General features: G+C 39.7%; 1 protein-coding gene across 1 annotated transcript in view; it reads left to right on the top strand.

Moving 5' to 3' along the window:
* LOC137893138 (zinc finger matrin-type protein 4-like) overlaps nt 1-12,185 on the top strand; it is a 140,733-nt gene that overhangs the window by 10,295 nt on the left and 118,253 nt on the right. The window contains exon 2 of the mRNA XM_068738582.1: nt 2,682-2,783. Coding sequence (XP_068594683.1) covers nt 2,682-2,783 — 102 coding nt within the window. The remainder of the gene's footprint in view (nt 1-2,681; nt 2,784-12,185) is intronic.

Raw genomic sequence — 12,185 nt, 5'->3', positions numbered from 1 at the left:
GAGGATCCTCTCGAAGCACTTCATCACCACCGGAGTCAGAGCAACAGGGCGGTAATCGTTGAGGCAGGAGATGGATGATTTATTGGGTACCGGCACAATGATGGAGGACTTAAGGCAGGCAGGGACGGTGGACAGCTGCAGGGACAGGTTGAAGATGTCCAGGAAAACCCCTGCCAGTTGGTCAGCACACGTCTTCAGTGTCCGGCCTGACACGCCATCTGGTCCCGCAGCCTTGTTGATGTTGATCCTCCTCAGGCTGAGGAGACCTGGTGCAGCTGCAGGACGAGCGGCTGATGCTGCACCTCAGGCTGAGACCTGGTGGGCAATTTGGTTTACAGCAGTTACACTTTCTACAACTGTAGTCTGCTGCTGGTCGCCGCCTGTGCATGCGCCCAGGCAATGTGGGTGAAGTGTCTTGCCTAAGGACACAACGACAGTGTGCCTGAGCCGGGAATCAAACCGATCATAGGACGACCCTCTCAACCACCTGCGCCACCATCGCCCAGTGCTGTGCTGTCCACCCACGGTTTCTGGTTAGGAAAAACCGTGATCGTCTTTGGGGGAAGGACAGCATCAGTGCAGAAGTGAACATAGGAAAGCACAGATGACGTGTAATCCTCAAAATCTGCATCCTCTTTGAATACCTCCCAGTCCGTGTGCTCAAAACAGTCCTGCAGGGCTGAGGAAGCCTCCTCGGTGCAGACCTGCACGGTCCTGGTGGTGGGTTTAGTCCTGCAGATCAGCGGTTTATATGCAGGGATCAGGTTCACTGAGATGAGGTCAGACATACCCAGGTGGGGGGCTGCTACAGCCTTGTAGGCCCCCGGGATGTTGCAGTAGACCTGATCCAGAATGTTGTGTTCTCTGGTGGGGAAGGTGATGAATTTGTGGAATTTGGGGAGCACAGCTTTTAGTTCCACGTGGTTAAAGTCTCCAGCTACAATCACAGCGGCCTCTGGATTAGCGTCCATCTGGCTGCTTACCAGGCATTACAGCTCCTCCAGCGCTAGCTTAGCATTAGCACGCGGTGGTATGTAGGCCGCTACGATCACAGCGGAGCTGAGTTCTCTAGCCGGTTTAAACGGTCTGCATTTCACTGCAAGATATTCCAGGTCGGGGGAGCAGAATGTTCCGATCACGTTCGTAGCAGAACACCACGAGTTGTGAACGTACAGCGCCAAACCTCCGCCTTTGGCCTTGCCTGAAGCTGCAGTCCGGTCGGCGCGGAGCAGCGAGCGGCCCGCTAGCTCCACCGCTGCGTCGGGGATGTTACATAACCGCCACCTCGCCTCGGCGGAGGCAATCATACCTTAGGTCTTCAGTCCTGGTCCAGGCAATGATTGATTGCTTCACAAATGACAAATTGATCGTCAAAGATACTTTATTTCCTTTATGCTTCCTATTTCCTGATAGTATAAAGAAGACACAGGTGCAGGAGAAGAATACTGTACTCCCTAATCATTTGTTCCCCTCATCATCATCCGTCACCTGATGACATTGATGATGCAGCGTGTAGGGTTCTACCAAACCCTCTTCCGGTTCTTGTTCTCCTTCGTGGGTGCGTATTCAATGAGGTGAATGTGGGTCAAGGTTAAGACATTTATATAATATGCAGATCAGTACAGTTATATCGGATATCAGCGCTGGATTCCACCGTGCGTCTCGTGAATGCATCATGGCGGAATGCCGGCGTTTCCTGCTTCAACACGTCATTACGTCTCCTGTAGGCGGGGATTTGCCCCAGCCAATCTAAGCCCATGTTTACCTGCGTCATTATGTGTCGTCACCAGGTGAGGCGTTCAAGTGAATCAGTAATAATGATACAAACATAAATGTGGTGCTCCCTGTTGTGATGTCGGCGTGTAATCACGTTGTGGAATCCCATTCAATACGGAAATTCCCTTCAACTGTGTGCTTTAGAGCTTCAGAGCATCACGTTGACACTCAGAGAGGATGTGACGCCTGCAGACCTCGAGTTTCTAGAGAGAATTCATACAGAATAGTACAGGTTGTCCTCCATCCGCATCATTTCTCAAACTAGCTGCGTGTTTGTGGCAATTTGCTAGTCTTGGACTTTAGAGTTCTTCTATCTGCAGAGACCGACATGATGCTAATGTCCTAATGAAGACGTTCCAATGTAAATGAGGATGAGGTGAGCCTGACAGCTTCCAAATAGGAAAAGTGAGCCCCTAATGGAAGCCGGCCTGAACTGGTCCGAGAGAAGAGCCGAGCTGGCTCAGAGTGTCCGAGGAAAGGAAGAAAAAAGGCTCTTCTCTTCTGCTCCTCTTCCTCCAGCAGAGCTGCAGAGCTCTGGTCTTAGTTATTCGTCATCATCAGATTTATTAGTATTCTACTTGGCTAAAGGTTTAGTTTGATATTGATATATATATTTGACATGTCTGCACCCAGAATGTTGATTGTGACTGGGATGGAATTCTAAAGGCAGATTATTGTTCACTTGTTCCAGTACGTCTTGTTTGTCTCGGCTCTCTGCAGACATGCCCAAGCAGGCTTCAGAGTGACAGCAGAAATCTCAAATCAATAGAAAACAAATGGAATTACTCGCGTTTCAACACATCGCCCGGCACGAACGGCACCAATTCCTGCCGGTCGATCTTTCAGTCGGTATCTCCGAGGGCGTCCCGGCCAGTGACCATGGCTGTGCTTGTGTCTTTCTCCAGATGAAGTCAACAGAGCTGGACCAAAGGCTTTTCACAGACAGCTACTGCAAAGTGTGCAGCGCTCAGCTCATCTCCGAGTCCCAGAGGGTGGCCCACTATGAGGTGAGGAGTCTGAGGACACCCCTCACATCACCTCACACGACAGAGCGTTTGGGGGTTAATGACAGGCTCAGGGCTCGTGCTCTTTGGGCTCCCCCCTGGGACGCTGGGCTGACCCTTGACCCTTGACCCTGCAGCTGATGAGCCATCGCTGCTAGTTTTTAATGGCTAAGAGGGAATCGCAGCAGCAGAAGCTGCACCCTGACTCTGCTGCGAGAGCATCGTCTAAAGCACAGATATTAAATGTTGACCTACTCCGTGTAACTCATTTGCATATTTACAGTCAAGGAGCAGAAACGACACACCCTTTTATCTCCTAGTTTGTATTGCAAATCGCTGAAGTGTGTAAAACCGTGTGAAACGATGGCGGCTCATGCAGCACGGTCAGCAGGACTTATCGAGCCCCGCTCCATAACGTCCGGCTGTCCTGGCGCTGTCGTGTCCATAGTTGGGCACAACGATATTTCAAAGATGGGAATGTTTTCTGAGCTACTGTAATGGATCAGCGTCAGAGATACTGATTTGCTGATGCCGCTCTGAGTTAGTGCCGGTTCCCCAGCTCCTCCTCTCCACGTGTTCAGGTGTGTTTGACAATGAACCGTAAATGGCTGCAGTACTTCTCCTGTGGGATGCCGTCTTGTCAGGAACCTGGAGTGTCTGTCCTGCAGACGGACATGGATCGTCTTTCGTGTTTTTAGGAGTGTTTTTTAAACAAACAAACGTTATAGTCATTCGAATCTTGTCCCTTCACATCTGACAGTCCGTTCTTTAGTAAGACGTGTGTATTGATCACCCTTATGCACCACTTTGTGAGGGGTGACCCTGATCTTAAAGGCGTCGTTTTGCTCCCTCCTGTCTGCTGACCATTGACAGCAGACCTTCTCACTCTCATTCTGGCTGAAGACTGATCTGAGAGCAGCCCTGCTGCCATTGACTCATTTTATTCTTACTGTCGGCGACCTTGCGGCTGTTAAGCATCGTTATTGATTTCTGCTGTTGTTCCTGATAAAGAACAAGGTGTGGCTGATGTGGAATGTCGTCTGAGGAGGAACGTTGTATTCATTCCCTTTGACATTGCCACTTTGTTCAAAGTTGCTTTGTCTTTGAACCAACGTTTTTGGCGTTGGGCTCGCTGCTTTGCTTGGGAGTGCTGTGTAAAATCGTTGTTCTTCACGGCGTTGCAGGAGACAGGAAGTGGCTGTACCAATCCTGTGTAAAATATTCATTCTGTTATTGTGTGGCGAATGCTGAAAGCCTCCTGGAGCTGGGGGACATTCTCTGAGCACATTTAGGGTCTAATGCATGGTGACACATCAGGAGCAACAAAACAGATGTGAATAGAGGGTCGGTGGGGGGGGGGGGGGTTGCTCTGCACTCAGGCAGTTGAGATGTTCCACTTTAATTTGCACAGAATAACTTGGTTTTATTCATGCTCTTTGCCGCTCCACTCGTCAGACGCATTCAGCAGCTGAGTGGTCGCAATAAAAGTTTTGATTGTCCTGAAAGTTGTGACTTCATTTGGAGCCCAGCGATTCGGCACCAGAACTACTTCCCTCAAAAATAGAAGCAGGTCTGGAGAATGTGGGAGGAAAACGTGCAGGCTGGTGTTGACCTTCCTGAAGTTGCTTGGGGAATTTGTTTCATTCATCACAAAACTGCAGAAGTGATCACAGGATGGTTCTTCAGAGATCGTATTAAATGTGCCTTGGTGCTGCACAGACCAGACGTGAGAGTTCAATTAGTAGTAGAGGAACTCCAATTTAGTAGTAGAGCTACTCTAATTTAGTATTAGAGCTACTCTAATTTAGTAGTAGAGCTACTCCAATTTAGTAGTAGAGGAACTCTAATTTAGTAGTAGAGCTACTCTAATTTAGTAGTAGAGGAACTCCAATTTAGTATTAGAGCTACTCTAATTTAGTAGTAGAGGAACTCCAATTTAGTATTAGAGCTACTCCAATTTAGTATTAGAGCTACTCCAATTTAGTAGTAGAGCTACTCTAATTTAGTATTAGAGCTACTCCAATTTAGTAGTAGAGCTACTCCAATTTAGTAGTAGAGCTACTCCAATTTAGTATTAGAGCTACTCCAATTTAGTAGTAGAGCTACTCTAATTTAGTAGTAGAGGAACTCCAATTTAGTAGTAGAGCTACTCTAATTTAGTAGTAGAGGAACTCCAATTTAGTATTAGAGCTACTCCAATTTAGTATTAGAGCTACTCCAATTTAGTAGTAGAGCTACTCTAATTTAGTATTAGAGCTACTCCAATTTAGTATTAGAGCTACTCTAATTTAGTATTAGAGCTACTCCAATTTAGTATTAGAGCTACTCCAATTTAGTAGTGGAGCTACTCTAATTTAGTATTAGAGCTACTCTAATTTAGTAGTAGAGCTACTCCAATTTAGTAGTAGAGCTACTCCAATTTAGTAGTAGAGCTACTCCAATTTAGTATTAGAGCTACTCCAATTTAGTAGTGGAGCTACTCTAATTTAGTATTAGAGCTACTCTAATTTAGGAGTAGAGCTACTCCAATTTAGTAGTAGAGCTACTCCAATTTAGTATTAGAGCTACTCCAATTTAGTAGTGGAGCTACTCTAATTTAGTATTAGAGCTACTCCAATTTAGTAGTGGAGCTACTCCAATTTAGTAGTAGAGCTACTCTAATTTAGTATTAGAGCTACTCCAATTTAGTAGTAGAGCTACTCCAATTTAGTAGTGGAGCTACTCTAATTTAGTATTAGAGCTACTCTAATTTAGTATTAGAGCTACTCCAATTTAGTAGTAGAGCTACTCTAATTTAGTATTAGAGCTACTCCAATTTAGTAGTGGAGCTACTCTAATTTAGTATTAGAGCTACTCTAATTTAGTATTAGAGCTACTCTAATTTAGTAGTGGAGCTACTCTAATTTAGTATTAGAGCTACTCCAATTTAGTAGTAGAGCTACTCCAATTTAGTAGTGGAGCTACTCTAATTTAGTATTAGAGCTACTCCAATTTAGTAGTAGAGCTACTCTAATTTAGTAGTAGAGCTCCTTCAATTTAGTATTAGAGCTACTCTAATTTAGTAGTAGAGCTACTCTAATTTAGTAGTAGAGCTACTCTAATTTAGTAGTAGAGCTCCTTCAATTTAATATTAGAGCTACTCCAATTTAGTATTAGAGCTACTCTAATTTAGTAGTAGAGCTACTCTAATCAGTAGTAGAGCTACTTCAATTTAGTATGAGAGCTACTCTAATTTAGTAGTAGAGCTCCTTCAATTTAGTATTAGAGCTACTCCAATTTAGTATTAGAGCTACTCTAATTTAGTAGTAGAGCTACTCTAATCAGCAGTAGAGCTACTTCAATTTAGTATTAGAGCTACTCCAATTTAGTAGTAGAGCTACTCCAATTTAGTAGTAGAGCTCCTTCAATTTAGTAGTAGAGCTCCTTCAATTTAGTATTAGAGCTACTCTAATTTAGTAGTAGAGCTACTCTAATTTAGTAGTGGAGCTACTCCAATTTAGTAGTGGAGCTACTCCAATTTAGTATTAGAGCTACTCTAATTTAGTATTAGAGCTCCTTCAATTTAGTAGTAGAGCTACTCCAATTTAGTAGTAGAGCTACTCTAATTTAGTAGTGGAGCTCCTTCAATTTAGTATTAGAGCTACTCCAATTTAGTATTAGAGCTACTCTAATTTAGTAGTAGAGCTACTCTAATCAGCAGTAGAGCTCCTTCAATTTAGTATTAGAGCTACTCTAATCAGTAGTAGAGCTACTTCAATTTAGCATTAAAGCTAATCCAATTTAGTAGTAGAGCTCCTTCAATTTAGTATTAGAGCTACTCTAATCAGTAGTAGAGCTACTTCAATTTAGTATTAGAGCTACTCTAATTTAGTAGTAGAGCTACTCTAATTTAGTAGTAGAGCTACTCTAATTTAGTAGTAGAGCTACTCCAATTTAGTAGTAGAGCTACTCCAATTTAGTAGTAGAGCTACTCTAATTTAGCAGTAGAGCTACTTCAATTTAGTATTAGAGCTACTCTAATTTCGTAGTAGAGCTACTCTAATTTAGTAGTAGAGCTACTCTAATTTAGCAGTAGAGCTACTCTAATTTAGTAGTAGAGCTACTCTAATTTAGTAGTAGAGCTACTCTAATTTAGTAGTAGAGCTACCCCAATTTAGTAGTAGAGCTACTCCAATTTAGTAGTAGAGCTACTCTAATTTAGTAGTAGAGCTACTCTAATTTAGTAGTAGAGCTACCCCAATTTAGTAGTAGAGCTACTCCAATTTAGTAGTAGAGCTACTCTAATTTAGCAGGAGAGCTACTCTAATTTAGTAGTAGAGGAACTCCAATTTAGTAGTAGAGCTACTCTAATTTAGTAGTAGAGCTACTCCAATTTAGTAGTGGAGCTACTCTAATTTAGTATTAGAGCTACTCTAATTTAGTATTAGAGCTACTCTAATTTAGTAGTGGAGCTACTCTAATTTAGTATTAGAGCTACTCCAATTTAGTAGTAGAGCTACTCTAATTTAGTATTAGAGCTACTCCAATTTAGTAGTAGAGCTACTCCAATTTAGTAGTGGAGCTACTCTAATTTAGTAGTAGAGCTACTCCAATTTAGTAGTGGAGCTACTCCAATTTAGTAGTAGAGCTACTCCAATTTAGTAGTAGAGCTCCTTCAATTTAGTAGTAGAGCTCCTTCAATTTAGTATTAGAGCTACTCTAATTTAGTAGTAGAGCTACTCTAATTTAGTAGTAGAGCTACTCCAATTTAGTAGTGGAGCTACTCCAATTTAGTAGTAGAGCTACTCTAATTTAGTATTAGAGCTCCTTCAATTTAGTAGTAGAGCTACTCCAATTTAGTATTAGAGCTACTCCAATTTAGTAGTGGAGCTACTCTAATTTAGTATTAGAGCTACTCTAATTTAGGAGTAGAGCTACTCCAATTTAGTAGTAGAGCTACTCCAATTTAGTATTAGAGCTACTCCAATTTAGTAGTGGAGCTACTCTAATTTAGTATTAGAGCTACTCCAATTTAGTAGTGGAGCTACTCCAATTTAGTAGTAGAGCTACTCTAATTTAGTATTAGAGCTACTCCAATTTAGTAGTAGAGCTACTCCAATTTAGTAGTGGAGCTACTCTAATTTAGTATTAGAGCTACTCTAATTTAGTATTAGAGCTACTCCAATTTAGTAGTAGAGCTACTCTAATTTAGTATTAGAGCTACTCCAATTTAGTAGTGGAGCTACTCTAATTTAGTATTAGAGCTACTCTAATTTAGTATTAGAGCTACTCTAATTTAGTAGTGGAGCTACTCTAATTTAGTATTAGAGCTACTCCAATTTAGTAGTAGAGCTACTCCAATTTAGTAGTGGAGCTACTCTAATTTAGTATTAGAGCTACTCCAATTTAGTAGTAGAGCTACTCTAATTTAGTAGTAGAGCTCCTTCAATTTAGTATTAGAGCTACTCTAATTTAGTAGTAGAGCTACTCTAATTTAGTAGTAGAGCTACTCTAATTTAGTAGTAGAGCTCCTTCAATTTAATATTAGAGCTACTCCAATTTAGTATTAGAGCTACTCTAATTTAGTAGTAGAGCTACTCTAATCAGTAGTAGAGCTACTTCAATTTAGTATGAGAGCTACTCTAATTTAGTAGTAGAGCTCCTTCAATTTAGTATTAGAGCTACTCCAATTTAGTATTAGAGCTACTCTAATTTAGTAGTAGAGCTACTCTAATCAGCAGTAGAGCTACTTCAATTTAGTATTAGAGCTATTCCAATTTAGTAGTAGAGCTACTCCAATTTAGTAGTAGAGCTCCTTCAATTTAGTAGTAGAGCTCCTTCAATTTAGTATTAGAGCTACTCTAATTTAGTAGTAGAGCTACTCTAATTTAGTAGTGGAGCTACTCCAATTTAGTAGTGGAGCTACTCCAATTTAGTATTAGAGCTACTCTAATTTAGTATTAGAGCTCCTTCAATTTAGTAGTAGAGCTACTCCAATTTAGTAGTAGAGCTACTCTAATTTAGTAGTGGAGCTCCTTCAATTTAGTATTAGAGCTACTCCAATTTAGTATTAGAGCTACTCTAATTTAGTAGTAGAGCTACTCTAATCAGCAGTAGAGCTCCTTCAATTTAGTATTAGAGCTACTCTAATCAGTAGTAGAGCTACTTCAATTTAGCATTAAAGCTAATCCAATTTAGTAGTAGAGCTCCTTCAATTTAGTATTAGAGCTACTCTAATCAGTAGTAGAGCTACTTCAATTTAGTATTAGAGCTACTCTAATTTAGTAGTAGAGCTACTCTAATTTAGTAGTAGAGCTACTCTAATTTAGTAGTAGAGCTACTCCAATTTAGTAGTAGAGCTACTCCAATTTAGTAGTAGAGCTACTCTAATTTAGCAGTAGAGCTACTTCAATTTAGTATTAGAGCTACTCTAATTTCGTAGTAGAGCTACTCTAATTTAGTAGTAGAGCTACTCTAATTTAGCAGTAGAGCTACTCTAATTTAGTAGTAGAGCTACTCTAATTTAGTAGTAGAGCTACTCTAATTTAGTAGTAGAGCTACCCCAATTTAGTAGTAGAGCTACTCCAATTTAGTAGTAGAGCTACTCTAATTTAGTAGTAGAGCTACTCTAATTTAGTAGTAGAGCTACCCCAATTTAGTAGTAGAGCTACTCCAATTTAGTAGTAGAGCTACTCTAATTTAGCAGGAGAGCTACTCTAATTTAGTAGTAGAGGAACTCCAATTTAGTAGTAGAGCTACTCTAATTTAGTAGTAGAGCTACTCCAATTTAGTAGTGGAGCTACTCTAATTTAGTATTAGAGCTACTCTAATTTAGTATTAGAGCTACTCTAATTTAGTAGTGGAGCTACTCTAATTTAGTATTAGAGCTACTCCAATTTAGTAGTAGAGCTACTCTAATTTAGTATTAGAGCTACTCCAATTTAGTAGTAGAGCTACTCCAATTTAGTAGTGGAGCTACTCTAATTTAGTAGTAGAGCTACTCCAATTTAGTAGTGGAGCTACTCCAATTTAGTAGTAGAGCTACTCCAATTTAGTAGTAGAGCTCCTTCAATTTAGTAGTAGAGCTCCTTCAATTTAGTATTAGAGCTACTCTAATTTAGTAGTAGAGCTACTCTAATTTAGTAGTAGAGCTACTCCAATTTAGTAGTGGAGCTACTCCAATTTAGTAGTAGAGCTACTCTAATTTAGTATTAGAGCTCCTTCAATTTAGTAGTAGAGCTACTCCAATTTAGTAGTAGAGCTACTCTAATTTAGTATTAGAGCTACTCCAATTTAGTAGTAGAGCTACTCCAATTTAGTAGTGGAGCTACTCTAATTTAGTATTAGAGCTACTCTAATTTAGTATTAGAGCTCCTTCAATTTAGTAGTAGAGCTACTCCAATTTAGTATTAGAGCTACTCCAATTTAGTAGTGGAGCTACTCTAATTTAGTATTAGAGCTACTCTAATTTAGGAGTAGAGCTACTCCAATTTAGTAGTAGAGCTACTCCAATTTAGTATTAGAGCTACTCCAATTTAGTAGTGGAGCTACTCTAATTTAGTATTAGAGCTACTCCAATTTAGTAGTGGAGCTACTCCAATTTAGTAGTAGAGCTACTCTAATTTAGTATTAGAGCTACTCCAATTTAGTAGTAGAGCTACTCCAATTTAGTAGTGGAGCTACTCTAATTTAGTATTAGAGCTACTCTAATTTAGTATTAGAGCTACTCCAATTTAGTAGTAGAGCTACTCTAATTTAGTATTAGAGCTACTCCAATTTAGTAGTGGAGCTACTCTAATTTAGTATTAGAGCTACTCTAATTTAGTATTAGAGCTACTCTAATTTAGTAGTGGAGCTACTCTAATTTAGTATTAGAGCTACTCCAATTTAGTAGTAGAGCTACTCCAATTTAGTAGTGGAGCTACTCTAATTTAGTATTAGAGCTACTCCAATTTAGTAGTAGAGCTACTCTAATTTAGTAGTAGAGCTCCTTCAATTTAGTATTAGAGCTACTCTAATTTAGTAGTAGAGCTACTCTAATTTAGTAGTAGAGCTACTCTAATTTAGTAGTAGAGCTCCTTCAATTTAATATTAGAGCTACTCCAATTTAGTATTAGAGCTACTCTAATTTAGTAGTAGAGCTACTCTAATCAGTAGTAGAGCTACTTCAATTTAGTATGAGAGCTACTCTAATTTAGTAGTAGAGCTCCTTCAATTTAGTATTAGAGCTACTCCAATTTAGTATTAGAGCTACTCTAATTTAGTAGTAGAGCTACTCTAATCAGCAGTAGAGCTACTTCAATTTAGTATTAGAGCTACTCCAATTTAGTAGTAGAGCTACTCCAATTTAGTAGTAGAGCTCCTTCAATTTAGTAGTAGAGCTCCTTCAATTTAGTATTAGAGCTACTCTAATTTAGTAGTAGAGCTACTCTAATTTAGTAGTGGAGCTACTCCAATTTAGTAGTGGAGCTACTCCAATTTAGTATTAGAGCTACTCTAATTTAGTATTAGAGCTCCTTCAATTTAGTAGTAGAGCTACTCCAATTTAGTAGTAGAGCTACTCTAATTTAGTAGTGGAGCTCCTTCAATTTAGTATTAGAGCTACTCCAATTTAGTATTAGAGCTACTCTAATTTAGTAGTAGAGCTACTCTAATCAGCAGTAGAGCTCCTTCAATTTAGTATTAGAGCTACTCTAATCAGTAGTAGAGCTACTTCAATTTAGCATTAAAGCTAATCCAATTTAGTAGTAGAGCTCCTTCAATTTAGTATTAGAGCTACTCTAATCAGTAGTAGAGCTACTTCAATTTAGTATTAGAGCTACTCTAATTTAGTAGTAGAGCTACTCTAATTTAGTAGTAGAGCTACTCTAATTTAGTAGTAGAGCTACTCCAATTTAGTAGTAGAGCTACTCCAATTTAGTAGTAGAGCTACTCTAATTTAGCAGTAGAGCTACTTCAATTTAGTATTAGAGCTACTCTAATTTCGTAGTAGAGCTACTCTAATTTAGTAGTAGAGCTACTCTAATTTAGCAGTAGAGCTACTCTAATTTAGTAGTAGAGCTACTCTAATTTAGTAGTAGAGCTACTCTAATTTAGTAGTAGAGCTACCCCAATTTAGTAGTAGAGCTACTCCAATTTAGTAGTAGAGCTACTCTAATTTAGTAGTAGAGCTACTCTAATTTAGTAGTAGAGCTACCCCAATTTAGTAGTAGAGCTACTCCAATTTAGTAGTAGAGCTACTCTAATTTAGCAGGAGAGCTACTCTAATTTAGTAGTAGAGGAACTCCAATTTAGTAGTAGAGCTACTCTAATTTAGTAGTAGAGCTACTCCAATTTAGTAGTGGAGCTACTCTAATTTAGTATTAGAGCTACTCTAATTTAGTATTAGAGCTACTCTAATTTAGTAGTGGAGCTACTCTAATTTAG

Source organism: Brachionichthys hirsutus, chromosome 4, assembly GCF_040956055.1.
Source record: "Brachionichthys hirsutus isolate HB-005 chromosome 4, CSIRO-AGI_Bhir_v1, whole genome shotgun sequence".
Classification (NCBI taxonomy): domain Eukaryota; kingdom Metazoa; phylum Chordata; class Actinopteri; order Lophiiformes; family Brachionichthyidae; genus Brachionichthys; species Brachionichthys hirsutus.
The sequence above is the reverse complement of the archived record's forward strand: the minus strand, read 5'-3'. Positions and strand labels throughout refer to the sequence as shown.